Genomic DNA, 15,994 nt, shown 5'->3' on the forward strand with positions numbered 1-15,994 from the left:
CAAGTCTGAACCAGCTATATTAGCTAGTATGTGTGTCCCCCCCTCTTTGGGTCGCGAGTGTCTGTTTTGTCTGCAATGATGTCTCTAATAGTAATTTGTGTGTGAGTGTGTGTTTGTTTGTGGTGGTCGAAGGCCCAATGGAACTCGTCTTTTGTGTCACCAACTGTTCTACGAGGGGAATTGTTTAAAGTCCGAAGCATGGACAATAATTGACTACAAATTTAACTTAATCCGTAAAGTTTGGGCGTGAGGGGGTGGATACAGAAAACCAGCTTCTGTCTCGTTATACGAGCATGTAATGAGTGAAGCTCATTGTAGTCTCTTAATCCCCGCTATATATAACTAGGTTTTTATTATTTGTCACCCCATCATCCAATATGTTACATGATTCCCATCTATCTTATGATGTTCCGTAGTCGACCTTAAAACTGCAATAAGAATGCTTCTAGTAATGTTCAGCCTTTCGCACAGCCCAAAATAAGTTGGCCGTCGGAGTTACACAATCCAGACATAACGTGTGTTTGGACCAACCCCGCCTTCTATGGTAACGGCAATTCAAGCAATTCATGGGGTTTTGCTACGGATCCTAAGTCTCAAGTAAAGACTAAAGACATTGCAACAGCAACTGACAACACCATATGGTACAATACAATAGCAATACGAAAATAAAACACAACCGATAGCTTTCAAGTTGATACTCACGTGACCTAACCTTTACTTTCAGACACACTTCACTCTGGCTACTAGCAAAATAATCACGCCACCGACTTGAAAAAAGTAGTCAGGTTCAGCCATGCTCCCAAGGTACCTAACCTGTGATGTGCCGTACAATGTCGTACTCTAACACCCCGGGACTTAAAACTACAGCTATTAATCTCCCCCCACACGGGCAACCTGTTCTTACGCTTACGGTTTATCAGACGAACATAAGCTGAAGGCAATTCTTTTTTTTCTATTGGACTGCAAACGTAACGTAAAGTCCGAAAATTCCAGTTGGAGGGGTGGTGGTCACGTGACTACTTAACTCCATTTAAATATTAGTTCAACTCGATTCGTGAAACTGTTCTACTACGTGTTCTCCAATATACTAAACTATACATACGTACTCCCCGCCTACACGCATAGCATGCTTAACACTTGGAGACGCTTCATCACGGCATAGCCATGGGTACTAAGCGAAATAAGAACACAGTAGAGAGACAAGTGCTTTTGAGTAGGTTTGCCTGCTTTCCCCACTACCACTCTTACCCTTCTCAGCTTTTATAAGTTCCGAAACACTAATCACTCAATCAGACACTAACTCAAATTCGCAGTACACAGACACGGACATTCCTGCTATCATTGGTGTCACAACAACGTAGCATATTTATTTTGTGTTTTACTACCCCAGGTTCTTTGAAACCCATCGGTTATGCACACTAGAAGTTTCATTCTCCTCTTCTAAGTCAATTAAAGTTTTGAAAGGTTCCTTCAGTGTTTTTTTGTGATTTCCTGGACATTACAAGAACTCTAATATCCGAGTCTACTCCTTCATCTTATTGGAGTTGGGTCTAAGTATAAACTGTAACTCCGAAGCTATAAAAACAATTTTGACTAGTGAAATATTTCCCGGGTCGCCTACAAGCCTTTTCCTTTGGATCGTGTAGTTGTCTTTGGGATAATATTAAAGACGCTTAGATTAATTTTGGAAGATTTACTTAGTGGTGACATTTGCTTATGTAAGCGTAACAATTGATCTGTCGAAAGGTAGTTCGGGTAAGTCATTAACAAGTTTAAGCTGAAGATTCATACCTACTATTGAACATGGCAAAGATCATTCTATTCGGTGCCAATGGTAACATTGGCCGACTTTTCCTTAAGTTGACTGCGTCAACTTCGCATCAAATTACAGGTGTTATCCAGAACCCTGACCAAAGGGAGCATTTGACTACTTTAAATACTAATGCAAGTTTCGAAACTTTGAGTCTTGCTCTGGCAACTTCGAAAGATATCCAGGACCTCATGACTTCGCATGATGCTGTAGTATTTACAGTAGGCTCTCGCGGTAAGAACTTGCTTCAAGTAGATTTGGATGCAACTGTTAAAGCATTTGAGGCAGCAACAGCTGCCAATATCAAGCGGTTTATCCTTATTAGTGCGGTCTATGCGGAATCAAGGGCCTTCTGGAAAGATAGTCCAATCTTGAATTACTATATAGCAAAGCATTATGCAGACAGAATCTTGGAGGATGAGTTTCCCAATTTGGACTATACTATTCTCAAGCCCACTTTACTCACTGATGGCGAAGGAACTGGGAAAGTCCGCATTTTGCCACCTGCTAGGGGTGATGGGTCAGATCAGCCTGGAAGTATTGACCGTATCGACGTGGCGCGGGTAATGTTGAGTATTTTGAATGAGCCATCAACCTTTAAAGCGTCCTACAACTTTGCCAATGGTGATGTACCCATTGACAAAGCTTTTAATTGAAACATCAAGTTTTATTAGTTCTTAAGTTGAAAAATAAAATAAGATATAAGCCATTTGAGTCCAGTCCCTCGGTGTAGCCTTTAACGTATAATGTAATGATGCCAGTTCAACGAAGTAGATTTACGACTGTGTGCGATGCCATCGCACTGCAAATAAAATTCATTCGATCTCTGCCTTATCTTATCAAATACCATCACGTATACAACCATGAAAGAGCCTATAGTGGAAGCATATAGGTCTGTTGAAGATCTCATACAACTACGTCAATGGTTCTATGAACCTAAAACCCCAGAGCAACGTCATAGGGCCGTGTTGCGAGTAAATGCATTGGCTTCGAGAGCCACTAAACTACCACATGGAGTAACCATGACATCACTTCTTACATCATTACAACTTAAAGATAAAGACTTGGATTCACTTGAAAGCGAATCTACAATGCAATTAGCATATACTGCTGCGTTAATTCGGTTTGTGAACGGTCTTTTGGACCCATTCCAGAAGTCAGTCCATGCTGCTCCATTATATCGATTGGCCCATCAAATCAACCTTCCCGGTTTCTTTGTAGAACTTAGACATTGGGGAACTCACGAACAAATGGCTCTGCTTAATTTGCTTCGTGATTCTTGTCTGCAAGCTTTGAACTGGTTAAAGTTACACTATTGGGATTTGCTTGACCTTCCAGACGTTCCTGCCACAAATGAAAATGAAGACGAAGAAGAAGGTATAACCAAATTCGTTAAAACAAACTTAGTTTCTTACAAGAGAATACGGAAATCGAACTTGTCCATGATATATAAGTTTGGAGATGGATCTGAAACCGGTGTGAAGTACTGGAAAGCTATAAAGAATCTAAAACTGGTGAGCCCTCTGTTGCTTATTCGTACAATGATTAGCAGTGATTTTCTTATTTACAACTCACCTGAAAAGTTATCACAGGGTAAAGGAGTCAAGTTCAATCCCTTGTTGATTAAACTATATCGTCCTCTTCTTGACGAGCTAGGAATTGAGTTCAAGTACCAATTGTTGAATCTTATTTTTGATATGGCTGAGGGGTCAGTCAGTGCAATTGAATGGAATCAATTACTTGAATGGACTGCTTATCTTACAAGTGATATTACCGAATACCCAGATCAGGACATCAAAGGTATCATTCTTGACGATGTGGTGGGTGAAGCCAAGGGACAAGATATTAAACGAATATTTATAGAGCAATTGGTACTTCCAGAAGTCAGATCAGACCCCAAGTATTTAAAATGGTTGAACTCACTTAAAGGCTTTTTCAAAGGTTCAAAACTCAAACTGTTAGTAGTTAACGAAATAACCAATGAGAATTCCAAAACATTAGCTCAATTCTCGCTACCTCCTTCCTTAGATGATATCATCACATCAGCATCTGAAATAGATGATTTAGAGAAGGTGGAGGATGTTGGTGCTCAACCTAGAAAGAAACAAAAATTAAGGCCGATGTTTCTTTTCGAGCCCATACCCGATTGGAAACCCACACCGATGGGTATAATATGACCACCCAGATATTCCTTATAAGACTAATAGGAGTAACTACTTCTCCTCCCTGCTGATGATAACCATATGAGATGTTAAACTACCCAATGCTTTGAGTCACCTGCACATGGCTAGACTGTATTCAATGATGCTTCGTTATCGGCTCCTGGCGCTACCAATTCGCGGACTGGCTTATTGATCCTTGGGAACAATCTTGTATAACATTGTAGATAGTGCACACGGATTGAATTGTGGAGGCACCAATTGGACTTCTGTATGTGTATGTTCATCCAAATTAAAACTTTGGATTTGCATATTATAGTACTAAACTTTTATTGTGCCTGGAGGAGCACTTGGGTAAGAACAAAAGATACCGGTTGGAATTAGTTTAGTTGTGGTGATTATTATCTGAGATTTGTTGCATTGCATCACGACGATTAGTCGTCCCTCATTCTTAACAAGCTCTTACAATCACTTTATACAACAATGAGTCCTCAGTTCTGGATTCCTCAGAATATACAAAAACGTCTTCTTTTATATGTGCTCCAGAAACTTCTGCTATTCTCCCAAATAGATTTACCCAACTTGGAGGAAGTATCCCTAAATAATTTTGTCATAAAAGATGTACTGTTAGACCCTGAAAAGGTGGGCAAATTGCCTGGTTTTAACTTACGTTATGGACAGCTCAAGACCTTGGAGATCCTGAACCAAGGCGGGGTTATGGGCGGTGGAGTTGTTCTGATTCATTTGAATGAGTTGGAAGTGGTGTTATCTCCTACATTAGACGTCAACGAAGATATCAAGAACCATTTACAACAACAACTTGTACAGAGCACTGCGGACTTAGCGAACACAGTCATGCTAGATGAAGATAGTTTTGAAGATTACCTCAGTCATAGTCAAGAATTGGCACTGTCAACTTCATCCTCAGAAGAAGGCGATTCTCAAACGTCATCGGAAGCTTCAACTGTGAAACCGTCCGCCTTGAGTGGTGTCATGTCTAAAGCAGCTGACATAGCTATTCTGAGGCTTCAGATCCGTATCTCTAACCTTAGAATTAAATTAATATCCGAATTGCACGACATACTCATTGAAGTCGATAGTGGAGCCGTACAAACTATAAACGGCACAAGGCATGTGCAACTAAACAACATCAGAATATACAGCTTGAATAGCGATACGCCAAAGGGTGAGAGTGACGTTGATAGTGATGAATTAAAGCAAAAAACTGCAGAAGAGTCTTCGGACGAAGAAGATGAAGATGAAGATCCCAATGATTTTGGTGATGAATCGTTGATGCATAGTATGATATATACTCATGAAGAAGCTAGCTCCATATATATGAGTGCTACATCTAATGCATTCAGCAATTCACAAGGTTTAAAGAAATCTGCGCCATCATCATCATCATCATCATCATCATCATCATCGCATGACAGTTCAAGCAAAAGTTCTAGTGCTCAAAGTTCAACGATTCTGGAGTCACTGAACAAAGCTCTTATTGTTCATATTGACCAACTTGAAACTTCTTTTGTTGGTCTTCAAAGTATTGTGGATTTGGTAATTGACATTCAAACCATCAAAATTGCATTTATTCCTCTTGCTCCAACAGTGATAACGTTATTGGGAAAATTGACAAGAGTTTTCAAAGTCAAGCTCCACCAGAAGAAGAAGAGCCAACAACTGCTGCGACTACTGAATAGATCAGGTCTACGGTTTCAAAATACTCGGTTCCCAGAATATGATAAGAACGACGATGTTTACGAAGAAATCCCAACGAATACCGAAGAAACGAAAGAACATGAAGATGAAGATGGCTCGAATGATAGGCAAACACTTCAAAAATTCAGAATTGCTAATATTTTAATTAGTACCAATTCTGCATTGCTTCCTCTGGCGGAATTTGCCAAAACTATTGGTAACTACTTGATTTGCATTTCAAACATATTCATCAAGCAAAAGAATAGTGTTTTAATAAATGGCGGAATAGAAAGTCTCAAGGTTTTAAAAACAACTGCAACTCAACCGGTCGAGATATTCCAGTATACTTCCCCAGTTGAGACATCAACTACATCAAGTAATGCGTCGTCTCCAGCTCCTCGTGATATGGATCAGCAGCCCAGTGGCCAGGATCAGCCAAGTAACCAACAACAACCACGCACATCTAGAGCGGATGTAAGGTTTGAGTTGTGTAAGAACTTGGCCGACAAGAAGAATGAGATCAGCATATTATTATCCAAAGTGGCTGAATTTAAGTTGAATGAAGGTTCAGTGCTTCAAATTTTGAAGGTAGCAGCTTCTTTGCTGTCTATTAGTGCAAACTTTTCAGCCATGGTGTCTGCTTATGATGCAATCCAATCTTTTATGGCATCCCCGGAGTCTGCATCGAAGCTAAAGTCAACTTCAAGAGGTGGAGGAGGTTTAAAGGTAAAGGTTCCAAAAGTTCAAGACACTACCTCCCAATTTAGTTTGCGGACTTCTAGTTGGAACCTTTCCTTGGAATTAGAATCAGGTACTAATATAGGTGCTGCAATGTCCCCTATTTTCTTTAATTCATTGGATGCGAATATAGGTATTCAAAAGTTGAACATTTCCTTCACGAGGAACGGCTTAGAGTCAAAACTCATCACAATCCACGATATACGTTTTAGTTTCAAAGCGAAGGAATGGAAAAGTTGGATGAAACGTATTGGGACGTCCCCTCATTCAGTTAATTTCAAGCAAGAACTTTCCTTATCTCAAAAGTCAATGGTTGTTTCTAAAATTCATGGGTCGATCTCCTTGGCAAGCTTAACCCATTTAATGGAGCAAGTTGGAAAATTCAGTAAACTGCTTCAATCAGCATTGATTAATTTTGATGATCTTGGTTTTGGGATTGCCAACGGCTCCAACTCAATGTTGCTGACATCGACTACATCTTTGATGCTTCGAAATAGGACCAAACCTAAACGCATGTTGGGCAACAGTTCGTTGGCCAGTTCTGTATTAATGTCGCATAATACCCTCAAAGCAGCTAGCATAAACTTTCTTATTAAGGAATTGAAGTTTGAGATTACTGATATTGCTGACACTTTTGGCGAAATAAGATTCACAGCACATGATTTTGAAACTTTCATATTGGCGAATGGTGAAGTACAAGGATCCATAAAGAATGTGAATGGAGAAAGAAGAGTTGGCCAGAATAGAGAGTATTTCCTTGGTGATTATCAGAAAAGGAATGCAAACCAATTACAATCTCCTTTGGTATTATATCTGTACTCAAGGAACACAGTGGATGTTACAATATGTGATTTTGCAATCGAATACTTCACTAGCTGGTTAAACTTCTTCAAACAGACCGAAAACGGGCCATTGCTGCAGGAAGAGCCCCGAGCTGCTCTCAAACCAATCGAGAAACAACTCATAGTCGACCGAGGAGGAGGATTTAAAAGCAAAGCAAACAGATTTGATGTAAGAATCACTTTGAAAGACTGCATGATAGGGCTCAACCCAGGAAGGCTTCCGAGTAAGGCATACTTAATTATCAACATGGGTAATGCAGATTTAACTTTCTCTGATTATGAGTATTATATTAAGAGCTCACTCCGTGATGTTAGCTTGTTGCTCATTGATGATCCATCCTTACCACAGCCTCCTTCTAGAACATCCAAAACCCAATACAAATATAGTCAAGATTATTACATTGCAAAAGGATACGTTAGTATTGGGCATGCTAATTTAGTTCATTTAGGTTTGACTGTGATAACTGACTTGAAGGCAGCCAGTGAGCATGACAGAGCTCTGGGAATTCGTAAAGACTTGCCAAAAGTAGAGTTTAAAATCAACTCGAATGATCATAAATTAAACATTTGTGCTGACTCTTCGTTTACATTACTCCAACTTATAAACGACTTGAAATTGCCCTTGAATTTCACAGACAAAGATAGGTTCAAGGTGGAAGTCGATGGTTCTCCAATAGATACTTTCAAAGATGTGGACGACAATTGGTTTAATCCCAAGGATGTTTCGACAACTCCAGTAAGCTTATCATCCTCCAAAAAGCTAGACGTTGTTGAAGAATATGAAGCTAACTGTTCTTCATCTAATGATCGAAATAATGGCTCCTCTTCTTCATCAAGTGGTCCTGAAAGTGAAGTACAACTTTATGAGCCAATTGTATTCGAAGAGGACCATTTTGCTGCGGTTGTTTCACCTCCAGTAACTTATCCTTTGAAGGTAGTTGTGAACTTGACTAAGATTAATATCTTTTTGTTTGATGGATATGACTGGAGAGAAACGAGAAGAAATATTAGGACTGTTGTCAAGAAAGTTGAAGCTAGGATAAATGAAGAAAAACGAAATCAGGATGCGGCTGCACTACAGACGGACCAACTGTTGCAGTCACCATCATGTGGAAGAGAGGAGGAAGAGTCCCCCAAGAGCAAACAAAAGAAGAAGAAGAAAATAAGTTTTAAGGACGAAGAGAATGAACAAGTAGAGGATGACCGTCCTATAATAGATGAAACACTTTATCTGTCAATCCACTTGACAGCGACAGAATCTACAAATGCCTACAACTTGGTGAACACTATCAATAATGAGGTTCAGATGACTAATTATGAGTTCAGTACTGATGAGCATTCGATAGGTACCAATTATAAGAATTTGAAACTTAGAAGGTCCCACAGCCATAAGATTAATATTGACTTGAAAGGGTTAACAGTGGATGCTAAGGTTTCAAGTACACGGGATCCTCGTTTGGATTATACTGATCCTGAAATGAAGTTGGAGATCCTTAATACAATTGTATTATCAATTGATCTGGTCATTGTTCATGATAATGTACCTTCTTCAACGTGGAGCAAGTTTTTAAGTTATATGACATCCTTAGGAGAAAGGGAATCTGGAAAGGAAATGTTGAACGTAAAGATAACTAGTGTTCGTCCTGATCCAAGACTTGTTTCCAGTGAAGCCATTATCAGTGTTTCACTCCTTCCCCTAAGATTGTATGTTGATCAAGACACTTTGGACTTCTTTTCTCGATTCTGTGAATTTAAGGACAACCGGTTTGAGTTACCTCCTGATGAGATTTTGTATATTCAAAAGCTTGAAGTTGATACCGTACGACTTAAATTGGATTACAAACCTAAAAAGGTGGATTATGTTGGAATAAGATCAGGCAACACTTCAGAGTTTATGAACTTTTTTATCTTGGATGGTTCAAACATCAAATTAAGGAAGGTTAAATTATACGGCATATCTGGTCCTCAAAAGCTTAATTCATTATTGAAAGGGGTATGGACTCCAGATGTCCAAGCCACACAACTCCCAGGTATTCTTGCGGGACTTGGACCTGTGAAGTCTGTAGTTGGCATTGGAAGCGGGTTCAAAGACTTGGTTGAAATCCCTATTAAGGAGTACAAAAAAGATGGCCGTATATTGCGAAGTATTCAGAAGGGGACAAAGAAGTTTGCAAAGACTACAGGATATGAAATCTTAAACTTAGGTGCAAAGTTGGCATCAGGCACCCAAGTAATTCTTGAACAGGGGGAAGAATTTTTTGGTGGTGAAGGAAGTTCAGCTAGAAGTAGCAATATACCAATGAAGGATTCGGATGAAATAATGGATTTGCCAACGTCGCCAACCAATAAAGAGGACGAGGTAGGCAGCAGTCGATTACTAGCATCCTCCAAGATCATGGCTAAAAAATCTGGTAGCCAGTTGGATTATCAAGAACCTAGAAAAGCAATCTATTCACACATTGATTTAGATGATCCTAATGATTTTGATAATGATGTGCTTAGCAAATCACTACTATTATTGGACACACGTAATGTGGGTCAAATTGCGCCTCGTATCAGAAGGTTCTCTCAAGAAGAGTTTGAAGAAGTCAATGCAGATTCTGAAGATGAAGATTATGACTCTGAAGATGAATATTTGGATGCAGAGGAGGGAGATGAAGAAGAAACTTTATTGGTTTTGGATCTGCTTGTGAGGAAACCTTACGGTGACTTTAAGAAGGTAAGCTTATATTCCAATCCACCTGAAAATATAGAGCAAGGGTTGAAATCCGCCTACAAGTCCTTATCGTCGAACTTGGGGTCCACTAAAAAGACGCTTTTAAATCTCAAGCATGAAATAAACCAGAGCCATAATTTCCAAGAGTCGTTGGTCTCTGTGGTCAAATCTTCCCCTATTATAATTATTCGGCCATTAATTGGAACTACTGAGGCTCTTCTGAAGACGCTAATGGGATTAAGCAATGAAATCGACTCAAAGAACCTCAAAGATTCCAGAAATAAATATCTTCCTGGCTCTGAGAATGATGATAATTGAAGATGCGTTGTATGTACGGTAGATAACAGTTTAATAAGTCTTTAGGATACAGGTTCTTGTAGAAAGGTTATACTTTACACCGAAAAAATATAAAGTAAAACTGCCAAAAGCACTTCAATATAGAAAGGCAACTATTATTACTATGCAATACATGTAACCTTCTTTTAGGTATAAAATAGAACAGTAATAACTGGTATACATTTAGGTTAAACATTTATCCGATCATACTATATGCAGTCCACCAACAACAGCGATAATAGGCTGAAACATTTAAATGGTAGTGGCCAAAAGGGGCCATAGTTCTTTCACTTTCAGTAGTATCACGTATCAATTACAACGATGGTGGCGGCTTCATTCAACGAACAGAAAGAAACTGTGAAGAGCAGTTTGAGTCGGATCAGCCAACAATCCAATTTGATGAAACAATGTCTCAATTCCAATGATTTGCTCCAAGCGTTCAAACATAGTGTAAATTTCTTGAGTGAGCTCAGAACTAGTCAATTATCACCCAAGAACTATTATGAGCTTTATATGTCAGTTTTTGACTCTTTAGAGCTTTTATCCAATCACCTTTTGCAATCTCATCAGAGCAAACAGAAACGGAAACCCACTACTCAATTTTTATCTGACTTGTATGAATTGGTGCAATATTCAGGTAATATCATTCCTCGATTATATATGATGATATGTATTGGAACCACGTATATGGCCACGGAAGATTCTCCTACCAAGGATATAATGAAAGATATGATAGAAATGTGCCGTGGGGTTCAACATCCTGTCAGGGGGTTATTCTTACGGTACTATTTATCTCAAAGAGTTAAGGACTTGTTACCATTGGATAGCGAGAGTGATTTCAAGGAAACGGTCAAGTTTTTGATTTCAAATTTCATAGAGATGAATAAGCTATGGGTTAGGTTACAACATCAGGGTCATTCTTCAGAGCGGGAGTTGAGATATGCTGAACGGAAGGAATTAAAGATTCTTGTGGGGTCTAATTTAGTTAGATTATCCCAAATTGTTGATGATTATAGTGATAATAACCCAGAGTTTTCAAGCGTTCAATTTTATCAGGAGAATATTTTCCCAGTGATAACTGAACAAATTATCCAATGCAGAGACCATTTGGCGCAAACTTACTTGATAGACGTATTAATCCAGATATTCCCAGTCCCCTTCCATTTTGCTACTTTGGAGGCATTGCTCAATGATGTGTTTTTGAGCTTGAATCCAGCACTTAGAAGAAGTGAGTTGGTCTTCACTCTCGTCGATCGGTTTCTCACTTACAAGAAGTTTCAGGTGGATGATTTTGCGGACCAAGTTGAAGATTTGTCAATAGAAGATTTGACAACTAATGCGGCGGATGACAAGAGTAAAAATAATTCGAAACCAGTTGTTGATTTCGATTATGACTCTCTATTTGATAAATTCTGGACCTTTTATACGAAATTGGGTGAAGGAGAAAGTGGCTTGCTTGATGACGAACATTCACTTATTTTGCAATGTACCATAAAACTTACGTTAACGTTCACCCCAGAAAGATACAATAACTTGGACAGAATTTACCAATACGCCACTGAAAACTTACTCACAAACTCTGACTCAGACAAAAGTCTTTGGCTAGATTTGCTATTAGTTCCAATCAAGCATTTCACTTCAGTTAAGAAATTGTTGGAATTGTCATTTTTTCATGAGTTTTATCTACAATTGAATGACCCCAAGCTCCAACAAGAGATATCTTTAAAAATAATTGAAAAGCTTTTAAATCAGTTTGATACCTTAGATGGTGAAGCTGAACGTTATAGAACCACAGAAGACATTGATACTGTTTTCAAGTATTTATTGGTTCTTATCAAACAATCAGAGACAAAACTAACAACCTCAAAGGATTTAAATATTTCCAATACAATTGTGTTGGAAGGATCTGGTGAAAAGGTAATTACACAGAAGTTCCTCGATACACAAGCCAATTTATGCAAAATACTTCATTTGATTGAAAACAAAGATTATTTTAAAACCTTATCCAATTTAATGTATGTACGGAAGAAGTATTTGGGTAGAAGTCAGGAGAACATTATATACACATACCCCACCATTGTGTCCAAGTTGTTGAATACCTTGAGAATCGCTGGCTTTATTTCAAGCAAGAAGAAGGCAAAAACCAATTCAAATTATCATCTTTTAATTACAAGTGCATTCAAGAATTTAACTATGATCATAGATGAATTATACCAATATCATCGGGAAAGTGCAGAATTGGTTTTGAAGTTGTATTTGAATGCAGCAGCTGTGGCTGATCAATTGAAGCTAGAATCCATCAGTTACGAGTTTTACACTCAGTGTTTCATTATATATGAAGAGAATAACATGGTTGGTTCTACTGGTGGTAGTGTGGGTCAATTCATTAACCCTCATGATACAATGAGTGGTGGTTCAACGTCTTCTAGACTTATTGTTCTTATTTGTAACAAGCTTCAACAGGCCCGGTATTTCGACAAGGACAACTACGAGAGCTTAATAGTCAAGTTGACCCTTTATGGCTCCAAATTACTAAAGAAGCAAGACCAGTGTAGGTCAGTCTATTATTGTGCGCATCTTTGGTGGTGGTGCGATATGTTTACAGATGAAAAGATTCCACCATTAGAGGATGAACAGAAAGAAGATGAAGAAGAAGAAGAAGAAGAAGAAGAAGAAGAAGAACAGCATAGAGAGCAAAAAGAGAATGGTGATGCATCGGAGACCATAGCTGAAAAAGAAGAGGAAACTGGTTTGTACAGACACCCCAAACGGGTTCTTGAGTGTCTTCAAAAATCTCTTAGGGTGGCTGACTCCTGTATGGACCCTTATCTTTCATTGAAACTATTCATTGAGATTCTCAACCGGTGCTTGATCTTTAGTATCTATGGGAACACCCTTATTGACGACAAGTATATCAGTGGTCTTATTGATTTGGTGCGAACCAATTTAGATAACTTGACTGATGGGAAACAGCAAGCTTTACCCATGCCCGATGAAGCAGACTATGAAGAACGCAAATTGGTGTATCACATACAAGGATTTTTTGACCGCACATTGCAATTCATTCAAGAGCAACAATCATTGGAGGACAGGTTTACAGGAGTTGTTGTATAGCCGCTTCTCATGGTGATGTTAGAGCAGATTGCATAACAGCAAAGCACATATCGTCACTTCACATGTCATTCAGTTATTCCGTTGGAACCTGGATTAAAGCCTCGATAAGCCCATAAAATTATTCATTTTCCGCTTAACACACACCGTTGACTGCGATTGTTTGTCCTTAGGTCATTTCCGGTCTGGGTACTAATTGGGAAAGAGCTTTTTTTGTCGATAGATAAAGGGTGATATCCGGGGTGAGAATTGGGACCGGGCACCTCCGTCGCACAAAAGCGGGACTATTTTCCATCTTGACCTCCCTGAAGGATGAGGATGTACATTTCTGGTGGTCACCCTTCAAGCAGCAATTGAATTAGCATACAAGTATATAAAGACGCCATGAAATGCCAGATGGCTAGAGAAAGCTGTTTGTGGAATAAGCTTAAGTTTGGAAAGCAGAGAATACCATTAGCAATGCCTGCTCAAGAGATTACCATGAAGGACGTTCGCTGGTACCGTGAAGGCAATGTGCTTGAACAAGGATGTGATGGATGTGATGAAAAGAAGATCATGGTGGATCTTGAATCTAGAAAATGCAAGTCTCGTAGATGGTCTAGACCAATTGAACTTGTTTTCATTGCCTATGCTATCTTTCACTTAACATTCATAATGGGGAGACATTTGTATCATTATCAAAAGGCAAGTATTGACGAAGAACATAGTTTGGCATTGCCTCAGAATTTCGTTTCAACTACTGCTTTCAACTTAGCGCATGTTTGGAATGATGATGTAAGTGTCAGTGTGGATTCTAAAACTACCGAGCCAGTTGAAGTTTTCCAAGTCGGTTATCCCGGTGGAGGTGCTTCTGCTTCTTATGGTCCTGTTGTTGCTACTAGTGTCTTGGTTAACGAAACATTTGGTGATAGTTACAACAAGCCTAGCGTTGTAACTATTGGTGCGCCAGAAGTTGACTTCAATAAGGTTGTTTTGACTCTTAACATCTCTGCTTCAGGCGTCCAATACGATAGATTAGCCAATTTATTTGTTGATGGAGTGGAAATATGGAGAACCTCTACCTTGGAACCAGGCAACAGAGATGCTTACTCCACTATTAAGAAGGATGTTTCTAAGTTTGCAACTTTGTTTGCACAAGAACACTCTATTGTCGTGTTTGAATTAGATAACTTGCTCACTGAAAGGCTTACTGGTGAATTTACTGTTGAATTGGTAGCTGAATTCTTCAATGGTACCGAATCTGTATCTGATGATATCTTTGACATCTCCAACAGAGCTGCCGATTCCGTCACTGCCTTGACTGGTGCTGGTAAGAAGAAGGCTGCATTGAAGTATTTGACAGACGGTAAGGCTGCTCTTGAGTTACCTACTGTTAACCCTAACACCACCAGAGCCATTCTCTCCATCTATACCAGTGGTAACGCGGATGAAGAATTCTGGTACACCAATGTTTTGGACCAATTCACCAGCATTTTCAAGTTTTCTTCTGGTATTGAGTTCACAGGCCATGGACCTTTGAGAGTTATCAATGCTTATGTCAACGGAGCAAAGTTTGCAACTCAAGCCCCTGAGCCAATTGTGTTCACTGGAGGTATTTCCCCCGCTTTATGGCTGAAGGTTGTTGCTAACGATGCCTTTGATTTGCCAACCATTGACATTGATGTTACTGGTTTGTTGCCTTTATTGTGGGAAGGCGATGCCGTTACCATTGAACTTGAAGTATCTAATGCCATTGGTGAATTGGGTAAGATTGGTGTTGTAAGTGGTGTTGGTCTGAACTGGATTACGTCTGCTAGTCTTTTGACTTATGAGAGTACCGGTATAGTTGCTGCTTCTGGTGTTGTTGCTGTTGGATTAGAAGGGAAGAAGGGTTCAGTGTTTGGTATTGCTCCTCCATTCTCTGGTACCTTGCAACAAATAGCCACTGCTGATTTGAACACCACCTTGAGTGCAAACTTGACGTATATTTTGGAAGACAACTCCACAAGTGTATATGGTGTTAAATACAACACTACTGCCGGTGGTACCAACTTGCAACACTACAGCAAGTTTGGTGCTGACCAGAGTCTAACCCACATTGGTAAGACTAGTGCTTCGTTGATCATCAGTAACTTGACTGTGGGGGGTGAGAATGTGGTTGTTTCTGAATACTCCTACAACAAGTCATATCCATTGATCATGAGCTCTAAACAAACCGAGGATCCATTGAAGTACCCTGAAGATACCTTTTACCAATACAACTTGACATTGGCTAAAAAGGAAGAAGTCGCCCTCAATGGTGTCACCATCTCCAACTTGAAGGTTCAGCAGAACGGTACTTCTGAATTCTACATTGGCCATGAATTGGGTAACTTCCATAACGGTACCGGTTCTTTGACTACGAAGTACTCCTTGAAACAAGGTGATCTCGTCAACTACATGAGATCAGTCGAGACTGTCAATGGTACGATTGTTTCTGATTCTGCGATATTTATTCCTGGGCACGATGTGTTTGCTGAGGTTGAGCGTCTGCTTAAACAATTGTAACCATAGATATATAAAAGTAATATGAATAGATTATGATACACGATATAGTTATACTGAC

At 39.3% G+C, this 15,994-nt stretch overlaps 5 protein-coding genes across 5 annotated transcripts; all 5 read left to right on the plus strand.

The window, feature by feature from the left end:
* Window positions 1-1,803: 1,803 nt before the first annotated feature.
* Window positions 1,804-2,466, plus strand: KQ657_001229 (uncharacterized protein; the record flags this gene model as incomplete). The annotated part of the gene is made up of 1 exon (XM_043192029.1): window positions 1,804-2,466. One exon carries the CDS (start codon window positions 1,804-1,806, stop codon window positions 2,464-2,466), a length of 663 nt encoding a protein of 220 aa, XP_043048661.1.
* Window positions 2,467-2,564: 98 nt separating this feature from the next.
* LAS1 (rRNA-processing protein) lies at window positions 2,565-3,987 on the plus strand (the record flags this gene model as incomplete). The annotated part of the gene is made up of 2 exons (XM_043192030.1): window positions 2,565-2,570; window positions 2,683-3,987. The coding sequence occupies 2 exons, from the start codon at window positions 2,565-2,567 to the stop codon at window positions 3,985-3,987; spliced, it is 1,311 nt and encodes a 436-aa protein (XP_043048662.1).
* A 465-nt stretch (window positions 3,988-4,452) lies between these two features.
* On the plus strand, window positions 4,453-10,281 carry SPO72 (Spo72p; the record flags this gene model as incomplete). Its single annotated transcript, XM_043192031.1, has 1 exon — window positions 4,453-10,281. One exon carries the CDS (start codon window positions 4,453-4,455, stop codon window positions 10,279-10,281), a length of 5,829 nt encoding a protein of 1,942 aa, XP_043048663.1.
* A 339-nt stretch (window positions 10,282-10,620) lies between these two features.
* Window positions 10,621-13,413, plus strand: VPS35 (retromer subunit; the record flags this gene model as incomplete). The annotated part of the gene is made up of 1 exon (XM_043192032.1): window positions 10,621-13,413. One exon carries the CDS (start codon window positions 10,621-10,623, stop codon window positions 13,411-13,413), a length of 2,793 nt encoding a protein of 930 aa, XP_043048664.1.
* A 381-nt stretch (window positions 13,414-13,794) lies between these two features.
* On the plus strand, window positions 13,795-15,936 carry PNG2 (Png2p; the record flags this gene model as incomplete). Its single annotated transcript, XM_043192033.1, has 1 exon — window positions 13,795-15,936. The coding sequence occupies one exon, from the start codon at window positions 13,795-13,797 to the stop codon at window positions 15,934-15,936; it is 2,142 nt and encodes a 713-aa protein (XP_043048665.1).
* Window positions 15,937-15,994: the final 58 nt, after the last annotated feature.

This window comes from Scheffersomyces spartinae, assembly GCF_019049425.1.
Source record: "Scheffersomyces spartinae strain ARV_011 chromosome Unknown scaffold_14, whole genome shotgun sequence".
In the NCBI taxonomy this organism is placed as follows: domain Eukaryota; kingdom Fungi; phylum Ascomycota; class Pichiomycetes; order Serinales; family Debaryomycetaceae; genus Lizanozyma; species Lizanozyma spartinae.